Genomic DNA, 19,756 nt, shown 5'->3' with positions numbered 1-19,756 from the left:
AGATTAAATTAAAAAAAGATCTTATGGAAATAAAAGAAATTGTTGGCCAAATTAAAAAGACTCTGGATACTCGTAATACAAGATTAGAGGAAGTTGAACAACGACTCAGTGTCCTAGAGGTCCACAGAACAGAAAATGAAAGAACAAAAGAAAGAATGGAGAAAAAAATCAAAAAAATTGAAAAGGATCTCAGGGATATGACAGATAAAATAAAACATCCAAATTTAAGACTTGTTGGTGTCCCAGAAGGGGAAGAGAAGGGTAAAGGTCTAGAAAGAATATTCAAAGAAATTGTTGGGGAAAACTTCCCAAACCTTCTACACAATATAAATACACAAAGCATAAATGCCCAGCGAACTCCAAATAGAATAAATCCAAATAAACCCACTCCAAGACATATTCTGATCAGACTCTCAAATACTGAAGAGAAGGAGCAAGTTCTGAAAGCAGCAAGAGAAAAGCAATTCACCACATACAAAGAAAACAACATAAGACTAAGTAGTGACTACTCAGCGGCCACCATGGAGGTGAGAAGGCAGTGGCTTGACATATTCAAAACTCTGAGAGAGAAAAATTTCCAACCAAGAATACTTTATCCAGCAAAACTCTCCTTCAAATTTGAGGAAGAGCTTAAATTTTTCACAGACAACCAAATGCTGAGAGAGTTTGCCAATAAAAGACCTGCCCTACTTCAGATACTAAAGGGAGCCCTACCAACACAGAAACAAAGAAAGGAGAAAGAGATATAGAGAATTTTAACAGACATATATAGAACCTTACATCCCAAATCACAAGGACACTCATTTTTCTCTAGTGATCACAGATCTTTCTCCAGGATGGACCATATACTGGGACATAAAACAAGCCTCAATAAATTAAAAAAAACAAACAAAAAAACAATTGAACATATTCAAAGCACAATCTCTGACCACAATGGAATACAAATAGAAGTCAATAATTTTTGAATTGTAACTCCACTATTTAACTTCCTACATGATACAAAATACACAAACTCTAATGACAAATCAATGGTTTTGAACTCAATGTAAAATATGTAACTTTTGACAAGAACTATATAAAGGTGGGGGAATGGAGGAGTATAGGTACATAGTTTATGTGTCCTATTGAAATTAAGCTGGTATCAAAGAAAAACAAGATTGTTATGGATTTAAAAGTTTAATTTTAAGCCCCACAGTAAACACAAAGAAATTATCAGAGAATATGACCATAGAGATGAAAAGTAGAGTATGGGTTAAGAAAAATGGGGGAAGGGGCAATGGGGAGTTAAGAAATGAGTATAGGGTTGCTGTTTGGGGTGAGGGGAAATTTCTAGTAATGGATGGTGGGAAGGTGTAGCATTACAACATTCTAAATGTGATTAATCCCACTAATGGAAGGCTAGGGAGGGGGTGGAATGGGAAGATTTAGGCTATATATATGTTTCCTCAATTGAGGGGAAAAAAAAAAAAAAAAAGAAAGTCTAAATAGTTGACAATTGAATGCCAAGTATGACCCTGGATGGGATCTGAGGATGGATGACAGGAGGCTCAAAGGGACACAGTTGAGACATAAGGAAAAGGAAATATAGAATGTAAGCTTTGTATCATTGTTGAATCTCTTGTACTCCTTAGCTGCACTTAATGGAATTGCATAAAAGAATGTTCTTGTTCATGGGAATTGTATATGTGAATTATAGTGTTTGTTCAAGGATGTGTGCAGCTAGCTCTCATATGTTCAGAAGACAGAGCAATAGATGATGGATGATAGATGGGAGGGAGAGAGGGAAAGAAATAGTGGTGTGACAGCATGTTCAAGTTAGTGGATCAGGGTATCGGGGGAGGGGGGTCAGGGAATGCTGGAGTTCTATGTATGGGGTTTGTATTGTTTTTGCAACTGTTCCTATAACTTTGAACTTACTTCAAAATAAAATTTAAAAAAAAAAAGAAAAAAAAAAAGCACTTGGCTGATACTTTGTAAACAAACAAAAGTGAAATTGCTTCATTCCCCTGATGACAAATATTTGCTTCATCAATATCAAATTTATATCCCAAGCTGTATTTCCTTGATGCTCCATGAAAACGATATACTTTTTCTTTTCAATGGCAAATCACAGTGTAACTCTTTGGAAGCAATTAAACTCAATGCATGTAGTATCAGCCATGCACTTACCTTGACCGAAACAGTAACAGTAAATGCGCAGGCACAGGCAATGACAACTACATGACTGTATCGCAACCACTGCCTGGCTTGCAGCAATTTATGAGATGCTGCCCTACCTCCAGCAGTCTCAGATTTAGATGGGTAATCCAACTCACAGGACACAATCAGCTCTATTCCAACACTGCACTTACTTACCTTTACAATGGGGCCCAGGACAGGAAATACACTATGCACAATGTCTGCTGTCTCATAGGAGAGGCAGGCAGTTGTCAGGGATGAGGTGTGTGGTTGCCCCTGGCCCAGACAGGCCACTGCCTTGGCTTCCTACTGGTCTTTTCTTTTCCTTTGCTCCAGCCACACAGGCCTGAGGTCTACATGACAACTGAAAGTCCTCACAGGCCAGCTGTAGTCCCACAGATAAGGGGTTCACAGTAATTAAGACAAAGCATCTACCCCAGGTATACAGCAACCCACATTTACCTTAACTCCTTATATTTCCAAGGAAAAGATGCTGTGAGAAGGCAAGTCTGTGGGCATCTTCTCAGGCAGGCCTAGGTCTGTGGGAAAAGGTTCCAGGCCTGCATTACTCCCTAACTCAAATGTGCCATTGACTTCAAGACACAGACTAATTTCAGGGTCACCAAAATGAGGGAGGGAAGAGAGAATGCATCTCAGAAAAACTGGAGTGCTGTTTTCCCAAATCACTTTATGTGCCAGTTTGGATGTATCATGTCCCCCAAAACACCATGTTCTTTAATGCAATCTTGTGGAAGCAGACTTATTAGTGTTGATTAGGCTGGAAACTTTTGATTGTTTCCATGGAGATGTAACTAGTAACACCTTTGATTAGGGTGTGACCTGTTGATGGGATTGTTTCCATGGAGGTGTGGCTTGGGTGTTGGTTTAATTACTGGAGCCCTATAAAAGCTCAGAAACAGAAGGACTTCAGAGTTGCTGCAGCAAAGAGTCATTTCGGAGACGGCCATTGAAAGTAGACTTTTGTTAGTCCAGAGTTTGCCTGCGAGAATGTTCTGGTTTGCCAATGCTGCCATAATGAAAAATACCAGAAATGGATTGGCTTTTATCAAGGGGGTTTATTTGGTTACACAGTTATAGTCTTAAGGCCATAAAGTGTCCAAGGTGAGGCATCAACAATTGGGTACCTTCCCTGGAGGATGGCCGATAGCGTCCAGAAAACCTGTTAGCAGGGAAGGCACGTGGCTGACATCTGCTTGCTCCCAGGTTGTGTTTCAAAATAGCATTTTCCAAAATGTCAGTGTCAGCTTCCAAAAGCCATCTTCAAAATGTGTCTCTCAGCTGCAGCTCCTCTCCAAAATGTCGCCCTTAGTTGCTCTGCATCTGGGCCTGTGTGGCTCTTTTTAAAGTATTCCAGTGATCCAATAAAGACCCACCCTGAATGGGTGGGGCAACACCTTCATGGAAATAATCCAATGAAAGGTCTCCCCCACAGCTGATTGAGTCACATCTGCAAGGAAACACTGAACAAATAGGTTTCCAACCTAATCAACACTAATATGCCTGCCACCACAAAAAGGCTAAGCAGGGGAGAACTGGCTTGTGGAGAACAGGTGGCTTGTGGACGCCACCTGCTGGTTAGTTAGAGAAAGTGTACTCCACGAAGCTGTAGATCTGATAAATTAGAGATAAGGACTTCAATTGGTCTACAAATACTAAAAGAACCCTATCAAGTTCAGCAAATGTCAAGAGGCCAAAAACAACAGAAAATTATAAAGCATATGAAAAAACCAGACGATATGGATAACCCAAGCCCAAGCACCCAAATCAAAAGACCAGAAGAGACACAGCACCTAGAGCAGCTACTCAAAGAACTAAAGATGAACAATGAGACCACAGTACAGGATACAAAGGAGATCAAGAAGACCCTAGAAGAGCATAAAGAAGACATTGCAAGACTAAATAAAAAAATAGATGATCTTATGGAAATTAAAGAAACTGTTGACCAAATTAAAAAGATTCTGGACACTCATAGTACAAGACTAGAGGAAGTTGAACAACGAATCAGTGACCTGGAAGATGACAGAATGGAAAATGAAAGCATAAAAGAAAGAATGGGGAAAAAAATTGAAAAACTCGAAATGGACCTCAGGGATATGATAGATAATATGAAACGTCTGAATATAAGACTCATTGGTGTCCCAGAAGGGGAAGAAAAGGGTAAAGGTCTAGGAAGAGTATTCAAAGAAATTGTTGGGGAAAACTTCCCAAATCTTCTAAACAACATAAATACACAAATCATAAATGCTCAGCGAACTCCAAATAGAATAAATCCAAAAAAACCCACTCCGAGACATATACTGATCACACTGTCAAACACAGAAGAGAAGGAGCAAGTTCTGAAAGCAGCAAGAGAAAAGCAATTCACCACATACAAAGGAAACAGCATAAGACTAAGTAGTGACTACTCAGCAGCCACCATGGAGGTGAGAAGGCAGTGGCAAGATATATTTAAAATTCTGAGTGAGAAAAATTTCCAGCCAAGAATACTTTATCCAGCAAAGCTCTCCTTCAAATTTGAGGGAGAGCTTAAATTTTTCACAGACAAAGAAATGCTGAGAGAATTTGCTAACAAGAGACCTGCCCTACTGGAGATACTAAAGGGAGCCCTACAGACAGAGAAACAAAGACAGGACAGAGAGACCTGGAGAAAGGTTCAGTACTAAAGAGATTCGGTATGGGTACAATAAAGGATATTAATAGAGAGAGGGAAAAATATGGCAAACATAATCCAAAGGATAAGATGGCCGATTCAAGAAATGCCTTCACGGTTTTAACGTTGAATGTAAATGGATTAAACTCCCCAATTAAAAGATATAGATTCGCAGAATGGATCAAAAAAAATGAACCATCAATATGTTGCATACAAGAGACTCATCTTAGACACAGGGACACAAAGAAACTGAAAGTGAAAGGATGGAAAAAAATATTTCATGCAAGCTACAGCCAAAAGAAAGCAGGTGTAGCAATATTAATCTCAGATAAAATAGACTTTAAATGCAGGGATGTTTTGAGAGACAAAGAAGGCCACTACATACTAATAAAAGGGGCAATTCAGCAAGAAGAAATAACAATCGTAAATGTCTATGCACCCAATCAAAGTGCCACAAAATACATGAGAGAAACATTGGCAAAACTAAAGGAAGCAATTGATGTTTCCACAATAATTGTGGGAGACTTCAACACATCACTCTCTCCTATAGATAGATCAACCAGACAGAAGACCAATAAGGAAATTGAAAACCTAAACAATCTGATAAATGAATTAGATTTAACAGACATCTACAGGACATTACATCCCAAATCACCAGGATACACATACTTTTCTAGTGCTCACGGAACTTTCTCCAGAATAGATCATATGCTGGAACATAAAACAAGCCTCAATAAATTTAAAAAGATTGAAATTATTCAAAGCACATTCTCTGACCACAATGGAATACAATTAGAAGTCAATAACCATCAGAGACTTAGAAAATTCACAAATACCTGGAGGTTAAACAACACACTCCTAAACAATCAGTGGGTTAAAGAAGAAATAGCAAGAGAAATTGCTAAATATATAGAGACGAATGAAAATGAGAACACAACATACCAAAACCTATGGGATGCAGCAAAAGCAGTGCTAAGGGGGAAATTTATAGCACTAAACGCATATATTAAAAAGGAAGAAAGAGCCAAAATCAAAGAACTAATGGATCAACTGAAGAAGCTAGAAAATGAACAGCAAACCAATCCTAAACCAAGTACAAGAAAAGAAATAACAAGGATTAAAGCAGAAATAAATGACATAGAGAACAAAAAAACAATAGAAAGGATAAATATCACCAAAAGTTGGTTCTTTGAGAAGATCAACAAGATTGACAAGCCCCTAGCTAGACTGACAAAATCAAAAAGAGAGAAGACCCATATAAACAAAATAATGAATGAAAAAGGTGACATAACTGCAGATCCTGAAGAAATTAAAAAAATTATAAGAGGATATTATGAACAACTGTATGGCAACAAACTGGATAATGTAGAAGAAATGGACAATTTCCTGGAAACATATGAACAACCTAGAATGACCAGAGAAGAAATAGAAGACCTCAACCAACCCATCACAAGCAAAGAGATCCAATCAGTCATCAAAAATCTTCCCACAAATAAATGCCCAGGGCCAGATGGCTTCACAGGGGAATTCTACCAAACTTTCCAGAAAGAACTGACACCAATCTTACTCAAACTCTTTCAAAACATTGAAAAAAATGGAACACTACCTAACTCATTTTATGAAGCTAACATCAATCTAATACCAAAACCAGGCAAAGATGCTACAAAAAAGGAAAACTACCGGCCAATCTCCCTAATGAATATAGATGCAAAAATCCTCAACAAAATACTTGCAAATCGAATCCAAAGACACATTAAAAAAATCATACACCATGACCAAGTGGGGTTCATTCCAGGCATGCAAGGATGGTTCAACATAAGAAAAACAATCAATGTATTACAACACATTAAAAACTCGAAAGGGAAAAATCAATTGATCATCTCAATAGATGCTGAAAAAGCATTTGACAAAATCCAACATCCGTTTTTGATAAAAACACTTCAAAAGGTAGGAATTGAAGGAAACTTCCTCAACATGATAAAGAGCATATATGAAAAACCCACAGCCAGCATAGTACTCAATGGTGAGAGACTGAAAGCCTTCCCTCTAAGATCAGGAACAAGACAAGGATGCCCGCTGTCACCACTGTTATTCAACATTGTGCTGGAAGTGCTAGCCAGGGCAATCCGGCAAGACAAAGAAATAAAAGGCATCCAAATTGGAAAAGAAGAAGTAAAACTGTCATTGTTTGCAGATGATATGATCTTATATCTAGAAAACCCTGAGAAATCAACGATACACCTACTAGAGCTAATAAAAAAATTTAGCAAAGTAGCAGGATACAAGATTAATGCACATAAGTCAGTAATGTTTCTATATGCTAGAAATGAACAAACTGAAGAGACACTCAAGAAAAAAATACCATTTTCAATAGCAACTAAAAAAATCAAGTACCTAGGAATCAACTTAACCAAAGATGTAAAAGACCTATACAAAGAAAACTACATAACTCTACGAAAAGAAATAGAAGGGGACCTTAAAAGATGGAAAAATATTCCATGTTCATGGATAGGAAGGCTAAATGTCATTAAGATGTCAATTCTACCCAAACTCATCTACAGATTCAATGCAATCCCAATCAAAATTCCAACAACCTACTTTGCAGACTTGGAAAAGCTAGTTATCAAATTTATTTGGAAAGGGAAGATGCCTCGAATTGCTAAAGACACTCTAAAAGAGAAAAACGAAGTGGGAGGACTTACACTCCCTGACTTTGAAGCTTATTATAAAGCCACAGTTGCCAAAACAGCATGGTACTGGCACAAAGATAGACATATAGATCAATGGAATCGAATTGAGAATTCAGAGATAGACCCTCAGACCTATGGCCGACTGATCTTTGATAAGGCCCCCAAAGTCACCGAACTGAGCCATAATGGTCTTTTCAACAAATGGGGCTGGGAGAGTTGGATATCCATATCCAAAAGAATGAAAGAGGACCCCTACCTCACCCCCCTACACAAAAATTAACTCAAAATGGACCAAAGATCTCAATATAAAAGAAAGTACCATAAAACTCCTAGAAGATAATGTAGGAAAACATCTTCAAGACCTTGTATTAGGAGGCCACTTCCTAGACTTTACACCCAAAGCACAAGCAACAAAAGAGAAAATAGATAAATGGGAACTCCTCAAGCTTAGAAGTTTCTGCACCTCAAAGGAATTTCTCAAAAAGGTAAAGAGGCAGCCAACTCAATGGGAAAAAATTTTTGGAAACCATGTATCTGACAAAAGACTGATATCTTGCATATACAAAGAAATCCTACAACTCAATGACAATAGTACAGACAGCCCAATTATAAAATGGGCAAAAGATATGAAAAGACAGTTCTCTGAAGAGGAAATACAAATGGCCAAGAAACACATGAAAAAATGTTCAGCTTCACTAGCTATTAGAGAGATGCAAATTAAGACCACAATGAGATACCATCTAACACCGGTTAGAATGGCTGCCATTAAACAAACAGGAAACTACAAATGCTGGAGGGAATGTGGAGAAATTGGAACTCTTATTCATTGTTGGTGGGACTGTATAATGGTTCAGCCACTCTGGAAGTCAGTCTGGCAGTTCCTTAGAAAACTAGATATAGAGCTACCATTCGATCCAGCGATTGCACTTCTCGGTATATACCCGGAAGATCGGAAAGCAGTGACACAGATATCTGCACGCCAATGTTCATAGCAGCATTATTCACAATTGCCAAGAGATGGAAACAACCCAAATGTCCTTCAACAGATGAGTGGATAAATAAAATGTGGTATATACACACGATGGAATACTACGCGGCAGTAAGAAGGAACGATCTGGTGAAACATATGACAACATGGATGAACCTTGAAGACATAATGCTGAGCGAAATAAGCCAGGCACAAAAAGAGAAATATTATATGCTACCACTAATGTGAACTTTGAAAAATGTAAAACAAATGGTTTATAATGTAGAATGTAGGGGAACTAGCAGTAGAGAGCAGTTAAGGAAGGGGGAACAATAATCCAAGAAGAACAGATAAGCTATTTAACGTTCTGGGGATGCCCAGAAATGACTATGGTCTGTTAATTTCTGATGGACGTAGTAGGAACAAGTTCACTGAAATGTTGCTATATTATGTAACTTTCTTGGGGTAAAGTAGGAACATGTTGGAAGTTAAGCAGTTAATCTTAGGTTAGTTGTCTTTTTCTTACTCCCTTGTTATGGTCTCTTTGAAATGTTCTTTTATTGTATGTTTGTTTTCTTTTTAACTTTTTTTTTCATACAGTTGATTTAAAAAAGAAGGGAAAGTTAAAAAAAAAAAAAAAAGAAAAAAGACAAAGAAGGAAAAAAAAAAAAAAGATGTAGTGCCCCCTTGAGGAGCCTGTGGAGAATGCAGGGGTATTCGCCTACCCCACCTCCATGGTTGCTAACATGACCACAGACATAGGGGACTGGTGGTTTGATGGGTTGAGCCCTCTACCATAAGTTTTACCCTTGGGAAGACGGTTGCTGCAAAGGAGAGGCTAGGCCTCCCTGTATTTGTGCCTAAGAGTCTCCTCCTGAATGCCTCTTTGTTGCTCAGATGTGGCCCTCTCTCTCTGGCTAAGCCAACTTGAAAGGTGAAATCACTGCCCTCCCCCCTACGTGGGATCAGACACCCAGGGAAGTGAATCTCCCTGGCAACGTGGAATATGACTCCCGGGGAGGAATGTAGACCCGGCATCGTGGGATGGAGAACATCTTCTTGACCAAAAGGGGGATGTGAAAGGAAATGAAATAAGCTTCAGTGGCAGAGAGATTCCAAAACGAGCCGAGAGATCACTCTGGTGGGCACTCGTACGCACACTTTAGACAACCTTTATTAGGTTCTAAAGAATTGGGGTAGCTGGTGGTGGATACCTGAAACTATTAAACTACAACCCAGAACCCATGAATCTCGAAGACAGTTGTATAAAAATGTAGCTTATGAGGGGTGACAGTGGGATTGGGAATGCCATAAGGACCAAACTCCACTTTGTCTAGTTTATGGATGGATGTGTAGAAAAGTAGGGGAAGCAAACAAACAGACAAAGGTACCCAGTGTTCTTTTTTACTTCAATTGCTCTTTTTCACTCTAATTATTATTCTTGTTATTTTTGTGTGTGTGCTAATGAAGGTGTCAGGGACTGATTTAGGTGATGAATGTACAACTATGTAATCGTACTGTAAACAATCGAAAGTACAATTTGTTTTGTATGACTGCGTGGTATGTGAATATATCTCAATAAAATGATGATTTAAAAAAATAAATAAATAAATAAATAAATAAATAAAGTATTCCAGTGATCCAATAAAGACCCACCCTGAATGGGTGGGGCAACACCTTCATGGAAATAATCCAATGAAAGGTCTCCCCCACAGCTGATTGAGTCACATCTGCATGGAAACACTGAACAAATAGGTTTCCAACCTAATCAACACTAATATGCCTGCCACCACAAGATTGCATTAAAGAACATGGCTATTTCTGGGGGACATAATACATCCAAACTGGCACAGAGAAACTAAGAGAACACCCCCAGATGCCTACAGAGGAACGTCCTGGAAGAAAGCCATTTTGAAACAGAACACTGGAGCAGATGCCAGCCATGTGCCTTCCCAGCTAACAGGTTTTCCGGATGCCATTGGTATTCTTCAAAGAAGGTAGCCTATTGTTGATGCCTTTGTCTGGACACTTTTATGGCCTTAGGACTATAACTTTACAATGAAATAAACCCCCTTTATAAAACCCAATCTAGTTCTGGTGTTTTGCAAATGGCAGCATTAGCAAACCGGAACACTTTAACTCTGCCAACCCTAGCTGCCTCAACTGTAATAGAGCTAAATTATTTTAAGGAGCTAGTCTCTTGTGTTCCTTTTCTATGGTTTGAATGTGTATAAGCTGTTGGGAGTTATAAAATGGTGATGCAAATACCGTCATATTAAGGAATACATGCCTCCTGGGTGTGCCATAGAAGCCCTGGTGAGCTCATGTAGCAGCGTCTCCCTGTTGTCTGTGACCCTGGGGCACCATCTGGGATGCTACACACTGGGCCTGCAAGGGCCTATAAGCTTCTGAAGTGAATAACAATAATCACCATTTTTGACCCCCTAGTTCGTGTCAAGCACTTTGTATACTTTATCTCATTTAATTGGCACAATAACCCTATGAGGTATTTACTATTCCTGTTTTACAGATGAGGAGACACTGTTGGCAAGTGGTGGAGCTGGGATTAGAACCCAGGCAGTCTGCTTGGGAGTCTGTGCTCTTAACCATCTTGCACACATGGTCACCCAGTCTCATGTTAGATTCAATGCCTTTAATAAAAGGTTGCATGGTTGAAGGAGTGACTTTGGGCACCTTTGAATTTCTGGCAATGATACTTTTTGTTAGTCAGTGGAGAAGGGGAGGTGCAGAGAGGGATGTGATTTGAAGGGAGAAACAACTCCATAATGAGGCTTCAGAAACATGCTGGCCACCTAAAATAAAAACAGTGAGTACCGCTCAGCATGCGCCATTGAGCAGAGACAATGCTGTATATTTCCCACACCATTTACCGCTTTCTAGAGATATAGGAAGACAACATTCCTTGGTCTCTATGCACTGGGGTGAGGTGCACATGGCTAGTTCTGACCCACGGGCTGTAAGTAAAAGAAATTCTCCACTGCCTCTCTGTTCCTCTGCCATGGGGCCATGGAGACTACATGTTTTAGACAGTAGAGATACAAAATGGCAGAACTTTGGTCAGCCTGGCTCCTTGAGTGACTGTGTGGAGCAAGGCAATCCGCCAACCTACTCTGGATATGTAATATGAGAGAAATAAGTCTTTTTTTTTTTAAGCCACTGAGGTTTCGGGTTACTTGGTGACAGCAACATAGCCTTCCCCCATCTCACACAAAAATTTACCTCAGAAAAGCCAAGGTCCCAAAAACAGATGTCACATTTCAGGAGTTCTTGTGATATCAGGTAAAACCATATAAATTGCCATTTTTATAGATTAAAAAAAAAAGAAATATCAGCAATAACCTTTGTTGAACCTCTAATTTCACAGATGTGCACAATCTTACAATTGGTAAAGACCTTGGCAACCAACAAGACCTATTACCTGTACTTTATAGATAATACACCTGAGACCCATTCAGATTAAGCGAATTACCAGCCATCTAAAAATATGGTAAAGGAAGAACTGGACCCCAAACCAGAAATTATATTTCTGTTGGGGAGAGCAACTTAGCAGTATGCATTTAAAAATACATATCAAATAGTAATTCCACAGCAATTCCACCTCTAGAGATTGATCTACCAGGAGTACCTGAACAGGTTTGGAGAAATATATAAATAACAAGATCCATTGTAGTAGCACACTATGTGATTGTAAAAATAATAGAAATAATTAGAAATAATCCAAATGCCCACTCACAGGGAACTGGTTACATAAATTATGGTTCATCCATCTGCACTCAAATCTACACAATACAAAAGACAGAGGTCAATCTCCTTGCTGTCCATGGAAGGATACCCAAGTCATACTGTTAAGTGATAAAAGCGAGATAGCATACATAGAAAAAAAAAGAAATTCACTACTCATAAAAAATTTATTGATCTCTCTGCACTGAGGTGTGTAAAGTGCCTGCCACTTTGTAGGCATGTTTGCTCTCCCTCCCTTGCATATTGCTCAGATCATTATAAATAAACGTAGCTAGCTGGGCCAGAACCTACCAGATACATGATGTCAGGCAAGAAGCTTCAGTTCCCTCATCTGTAAAACTGAAAGAAATAATAACAGCTTCTTCGGAAGGTGCTGCTAGGATTACATGAGACGGTGTACATAAAGTGCTTAGCACAATTCCTGGCTTAATAAATTGTAATGATGGTAATATCCGTCTCTGAAAACCTGAAGAAACAGGGGTTCTTGTGGATTGTGTTGATTTTACTTCTGTTTTTTTAGCTCTTTAAAAAACTAACTGTTAAGATATTGAGAGTAATCTTAATGATATGGGAATGCTCAGGAATGACTATGGTTTGTTAATTTTCTTGGTGTATGGTAGGAACATGTTGGAAGCAATGTAGTTATTTTTGGTTAATTGTTTTTCTTATTCCTTTGTTTTGTGTGAATTGGTTTTTTTTTAATTTTTTGATAAATAAAGTATAAAAAAATTTATCTGGAAAGAAAACATCATAAGTCACACAGCTTATTTTCCTTCCTGCAATTAAATAAAAAAAGCAGGGCTACATCATAAGCAGTGCTTACCCCAATAAGCACTAGCAATATTAGGCATTCTAATATTTAATGTAGCTTATAGAGACAATTTCATTATTTCACTATCAAAGTGATAAACTGCTTTTCCGATAAGTTAATATTAACTTCAGTACCAGGTAAATAGTTTCTTTTAATCAGGTATAACCTGAGGAGACTCCATGAGACATGCAATATGTTTGAGGCTTCAAGTCAATTTGGGGATTCTCCTCTACTAGGGCCTGTAACAGGAGGTTATAGTGAGGACCAGCTCTTTCAAATGCACAGAAAGGAACTTTTCCTTCCAAAGTGATATAGCTGCACTCAGAACTCAAACAGGACCTGCTATTTGAGGTCCTTCCCAGTGCATTCAAAGTATTAAATAAACTGGTCAGGCTTATTAGACCAGTTCCACAGACCTGGAACCTGAAAGACTTCTGTGGGTCTTAGAGTGAAATTTAATTCACCCACAGTTCCAACCCAATATCTCTCCAGCCTATAAATGCTCTTTCAACCAAGCACAAGTAAGATGGCAAAGAACTAGTGAGCATGCCACAGGCTGTCTAAGCTTGGCAAACTACTGCCAGAGAGAACCCAAGAATTAAAGACTCCTTTTTGCAGTGCAGAGGCTGAGGCCCAGTCAGGCTGTGTGGTTTGCCCAAAGTAACGTAGTTTATCAGTGGCACAGAGCTGAAACCCAGCCCCCCTGCTTTCCAATCCATGCCTCCTTCCAGTGCTGGCAAATTATCAATCTCCCCCTTTGGCTTCTTGGAAAACCAAGCCTCTACAGTGTTAAAATAGCTCGTTCAAGGTAAGAGGAGCAATCCTAGCAGAACTGGCAATGAAAGCTTTGCAGATTATAAAATCCTAGAGGGCAGGTCCTCTGCCCAGCACCTCCCCCAGGGTTCCCGTGTCAATGTTTTTGTTGATTATCTCCCAACACAAAGTTTAGAGGAAGTCTCTCTTCTGGGTTAGCATCAGCACTACCTGTTAAGTTTAACTTCAGGTTCTGAGGGATGCTTCTGTTACTGTCAGGTAGGGTGCCCCCCTCCCCGCCCCGCAGTGGCCCGCAAAGACCTCTGGGGTAGATCCCCACGTACAAGTGGTCCTATCAACCTGCCTATCGCGGGCATTTTTCTGAGGCTGCCAACCTGTAGAGGGCAAACTGATGTCAGACTGAGTCAGAAGCAGAATGGATGGGCACGGCTAGGCCTGAGGGTACAAAGGAGATTGCTGAAGATTCAAGACCCCTAAGCCAAGTGTTTGTAAAGGCTGGTCCAAGCCTCAGACCCTCAACAGCCCTGGACACCAGGTCTATTTGGTCCTGGCAACTAAGTGCATTTCAAGTGACACTCCCACACCCAGAAGCATGCCCCCCAGTTCAGAGTGGCGGGGCCAACTGTACAACTCCCCACTAGAACAAGGCGTCTCCCCCCACCCCCGCACTACACCGCAGACCGTTCCCATGGACACTTCCGGCGACCCACGGCGAGAGACCCTTCTTTGCATATATGTTCCATCTTCCCCAAACGCCCCTGTTCACCCACTGCCGCCCCCCACCTCGCCTCCACAGATCTTTTCCCACCTGGGATGAGGCTGGTGGTTTAATCCTCACAGTCTATCAGCCCAGCAAATTCTGCCCCGGGAGCTGAGTGCGGGTGGGTCCCCAGGATCGAGGAGTCTGGAGCGCTGGAGCGCGGGCACCCGGGCTTCCTGAGCCTGACCCCTCGAGCGCGCTGGTGGTGGTTCGCTTCCCGGGAGGGGAGGCAACTACGCAGCCACAGGAAGCACGCGGAAGAAAGCAGGGAAACCGCGGCCGCGCAAAGACTCGTGCAGATAGAAGGAGCGTGGGAAACGCCGGGTGCAACAGGAGCCAGTCGAGCTGGCCCGACGAAGCAATAGCCCGAGTTACTGCAAGTGAAAGCGCAGCAAATGCTATGAAGCTCCATACAAACGCGAAGGGCTGCTGTTTGTGGGCGGCTGTTATTCGGAATTATAAAACGATAACACCAGATTCTCTAGGTGCTTTCTGCCTGGGAAGGAAGATGGGAGCCGGGCAACAGGACACGCAGAACTGGAAGAGGGATGGGGGCTGGGGGGCAAGAAAAGAAAGAAATCTGCCTCGCAGCGGGACGTCTGGAAGGGGTCCCAGGGGGCTGAGACCATAGGGGACCGCTCTGCGCGCCCGGGTGCCCAGGTGCGAGGGGGCGGCCCTCGAATGGTGCTGGGCGCTGTGCCCCTGGGACTTGTCGACCCCGCACGGGGGGACTCACCTGATGGCCACTCGGCCAGCAGCGCCGCTGATCCATGCTGGCAGCCTGCGGTCCTGCGCTGCAGCCCCGCTCAGAAGGGGCAGGGCCGGTGCACCCCACACCCGGGGCCCCGCGCCCACGTGGATGTCCCGGAGGCTCCGAGAGACTCTGACGGCGAGCTGGAGCCTCTTTGCGCCTTCACTCTCCAGACGCGTCCGAAAGGCCGGCCGATGCCTGGGTCCTAGCGCCCCTCCTGGGGAGAGGAGCCCCGACTTTGCGTCGGCTTAGCGCCGTGCGTGTTCCTCCATTCCCGGCAGAAGCTCCTCGGCCCCCCCAAGGAAAGTTGAGTCTCGCTGTCGCCGCCGAGACTGGCGCCTTTCTTGGGACTCGGGCTCTGAGCATCCTCCTCACTGTGTCCACCCTTCACTCTCCTCTCCTTGTGCCTCTGCCCCCCAGAAAACGCGGAAGGATAGATTTACGTGCTTCCTTCAATTCAAATTTTAAAATTTATATATATTACTTATCTATACATCGCTTAACACTTTTTTTCTTTGATGATTTTTAAGTCAGAGACAGTCATTATAATAAAGATCATCCTTCATCAGAAAAGAGGGCCTTTGTATTCAAATGAACACTTCAGTAACACTCGTGTGTGTGTGTGTGTGTGTGTGTGTGTGTGTGTGTGTGTGTGTGTGTGTGTGTTGGGGGTGGATATTCCTCAATCTGAATTGTGCAGACTTTTACAAAGGTGAGGCAAACGTGGACCAAGCCAAAGGGTGGCTATCCTTCTTGACTTCCATCCACACCTATTGAGGGAGCTGGACTCCAAGGTACGAACGGACACTGTGAAACTTTCAGAATCTTTCAAAAAGTTATAAATTGTACCTAATTAAATGTTTCAGCTGATATAAGCCTGGCATCTTGTAATTATTACCAGGTCTACCCCACATGGGGTACTGGGGTGGGGGTGGGGATTTCTAACAAAGATCTAGAAAGCATTTGCAAAGGCTTTTCCTTTCCCAGCTGCCCAGGGGGCTGAGATAGCCCAGCCAAAACCAAGAACAAGCACAGCAACAACCTTTTCCTGTTGGCATTCTCATCCAGAGAGGCTGATGAGATTTCAAATAACTTCTAATAGCAGAAGAGGAAAACGAAACAAGTCACTTTTAGAGGTAAAACCTAGTACATAGGACATGAAGAGAGACAGAGAAACATTATTATTTTGTTGTGAGTTATTATCCTCTGTAAAGGCCAACAATAAGGCATGAGAGTGTCATAAAAGCATTCTGCACTGTGACAGACCAATTCTGATATGAACCCCAATTATCTCCACCTCCTGGTGTCTGTGCCCTGGTGTAATTCCCTGCCCTTGAGTGTGGGTGGAACCTGTGACTTGCTTCTTACCAAAAGAATATTGCAAATGTGATAGGATGTCACAGCCAAGATTGTGCTACATAGGCTTGCTAGGAGACGCTCTCCTGGTGGGCTTTGATAAAGCAAGCAGCCATGTTGAGGAGGCCTATGTGGCAAGAAGCTGAAGGTGCCTCTGGCCAACAGGCGGTAAGAAATTGAGGCCTTCGACAAGCTGAAAGAAACAAAATCCTGCCAACAACCAGAGAGCTTGAAAGCAGACTCTTCCCTAGTGGAGCCCTGAGTTGAGACTGCAGCCCCAGCTGCCACCTGGACTGCAGCTTTCTGATGAGATCCTAAAACAGAGGACCCACATCATAAAGCCATGTCCAGACTCCTGCCCCACAGAAACTATGAGATAATAAAGGTGTGTTGTTCTAAGCTGCTAAATTCATGCTAATTCATGATTTAGCAATAAAAAAATTAATGCATTCTCTCCTTCCAGATGGAAAAGTGAGGCAAAAAGGGATTAAGGAAATTGGCCAAGGTCATTTAAATTAGGTGTATAATCATACTCCTGGCCTTATTACACACTGTAGGGAAAAGGAAAAGCAGAACAACAAAGCTATCAGAAAGTAAACGATCAAGATCAGTGTGAGATTTGCTAGGGGATGAAGCCACAGAAGAACTTTAAGAAAGTCTGGGACAAAAATAATCCAGGAGGTAAAAGACCAGTTTGGAAAACTCAGGTTAAGGATAAATTGAGCCAAGTAAAAAATACAAATGAACGTTTTCAGAATGAAAAGTAAATAAAAAAACATGAAAGAGAGGGAAAAAAAAAGAGATACAATGAGGAAGACTAAAGGCACCAAATCTTCTGAATACCTTTTCTAATTATCTATCAAAGAAAAACAAAAGTCATATTATTCATTCATATGTGTGTGTGGGCTTTCCGGAAGAGCAGCTCAAGAAGTACCAGAAGTGTCTGTGCACAGAACATGCCTGTGGCAACCAGGAAGTTGTCTATTGTTCCCAAGATATTGCATAAAAACAGAGTGTTTCAAAACTATTAGCCAGAGTCTGGGTGTTTGAGATAATGCTTTAAGTGCTTTGGATGCCTAATATTTTAAGTTTTCTGCTCCATCCCTGCTCTGAGATAGAAAATAGAGCCCAACTCTTAACCCACTGGATGTGTATTACCCTCCATGTATCTTGAAGGGGACTAGGGGTGGTATATGATTTAAAAGAAAGAGAGGAAAGGTGAGGTGAGGTAAGGTGAGGTAAGGTAAGGTAGAGGGAGTTTAGGAAAGGAAGGAAGGAGGGAGGAGAGTAAGAGGAGGGAAGGAACGTGAAGAAGAAAGGAGAAGAAAAGGGAAGGGGCAGAAGGAAGAGGTAGAAGAAAAGGGAACTGAAGTGAAGGGAAGGAAAGAAGATAGGAAGAAGAAAAGGGAAGAGAACAAAAGTAGAAAGGAAGGAAAAAGGGAAAGAAACCAAAGGCGCAGAGTTCCCAATCTAGCTGGGGATGGGGTCGGGAAGGTCCAAAACAGCATAATGAAGCTCTGCTCTCACACTTCCCACTGCCTGCTGGACATCTCTATGTGTGAGCCCCATCACTATCTCACAATGAAATCTTCTGAATGAGAAAGCATCACCTCCCTACCAAACCTGATTCCTAGAGGTTACTGCTACTAAAATCTCTCCACAACACCATGTTTTGGCTTTCCTCCTTCTCCCTTGCTCTCCATATCAACTAGCTACCACCTCCATTAGCATGTCATTGGCCTCTGTCCCCCACTCTGGACTCCTATTGCCAGGAATGAAACAGAGCTTGTTTGGGCCCCTGTCTTCTTCCTCTGCACCAAGCTAGATGAGCAGGCAATAGCCAACATGGCATGATTTAATTCACAGGTGCCAAAGAATCCACTCCATCCCCTGCTCATGCCCAAATGTCTGTCCCACCTAGGTTCGAGAAGGCTCGACATGTTTCTTCAAAGTGTTTTTTTTTTTTTCTAATTGGTTCAGCATTGCTCTGTCCTGAAGTTTAAAACTGCACATATTTCTATTTGCAGTTACTCTTTGTGTCTCCGAAACCTTCTTAAGGCTCCATTTATCAGACACTCTCTTCCTTGAAGGGCAGTTTATCCCAGTGCTTACTCAGGAAGGGGAGTAGCAGAAAAACTTTCATTCTTTTCACAGCTTTGCCTATAGCCTTGTGTGCCCAGTTGTTTGGATGGAAGAGAATGTAAGTGCAATAAGGTGGCTTCTGGTTGGCTGTTGGCTGGCTGGTTTTCTGGTGCCCCCAGATGTGCAGTGGAACCCAACTGTTTCAGGCTGATAACCTAACAACCAGAGACATGAGGAAAGAAGACAGTAGTTTTCTCATAGAATGCTATTGAAAGCCATGGGCTGGATGAGTCACCTGGTTGAGGGGGGTTAATCAAAGAGAAGAAAAGGGCAGAGACACACACCCTGGGCCTGCCAAGCCTTAGAGGTCAAACAGAGGAGGACATGGCACAAAGAGGCTAAGGAGTTGGGGCCAGTGAGATAGGAAGAAAACTAGGGTCTGCAGGTGAAGGGAAAATGCTTGGGTCGTGCTAAAGGTCTAGGCAGCATCAATACATAGATAGGAGATGAAGTTCTGAACCAGAAGCTAAGGCTAAGCCTCAAAGACCACCAAATTTCAAAGGGGGAATAGAGGGAGAGGATGGGACAAGGGAGACTTAAGCAGATGGCCCAAAGGTAAAATAATCCACCCTCAGGCCAGAGGTTGGTCCCAGCCTAACTTCTTGCCTCCCAGTGACTCAAGTGTGCTAATCGCAAAGAAGCTTTGCCAAGGCTCCAACAGCCTTAAAAGCTGCAAGTGGAGAGAGTTAAAACTCCCTGAAAGAAGTAATTGTCTTATCGAAAATAAAGTGCATACACCCACCCAGCCACCCCCTTCCACACACACATACACACCATTAATCTGGCAACGCTTTCTAGAGCTGGAAGGGTTTTTCTTCGATGAGAAGAAAGCTGGGGGGAAAGAGGGAGTAAAATTAACTAAAAGACACTTCTGTTTCCCAACTTTACTTAAGA

At 41.9% G+C, this 19,756-nt stretch overlaps 1 protein-coding gene across 1 annotated transcript in view; it reads right to left on the bottom strand.

Annotated features, from left to right (window-relative positions):
• Nucleotides 1–15,500, bottom strand: part of PDE8B (phosphodiesterase 8B) — a 348,197-nt gene extending 332,697 nt beyond the window's left edge. Inside the window, exon 1 of the mRNA XM_037801656.1 lies at nucleotides 15,350–15,500. Coding sequence (XP_037657584.1) covers nucleotides 15,350–15,385 — 36 coding nt within the window. The 5' untranslated portion in view covers nucleotides 15,386–15,500. The remainder of the gene's footprint in view (nucleotides 1–15,349) is intronic.
• Between the last annotated feature and the right edge of the window lie 4,256 nt (nucleotides 15,501–19,756).

This window comes from Choloepus didactylus, chromosome 13, assembly GCF_015220235.1.
Source record: "Choloepus didactylus isolate mChoDid1 chromosome 13, mChoDid1.pri, whole genome shotgun sequence".
Lineage (NCBI taxonomy): Eukaryota > Metazoa > Chordata > Mammalia > Pilosa > Megalonychidae > Choloepus > Choloepus didactylus.
The sequence above is the reverse complement of the archived record's forward strand: the minus strand, read 5'-3'. Positions and strand labels throughout refer to the sequence as shown.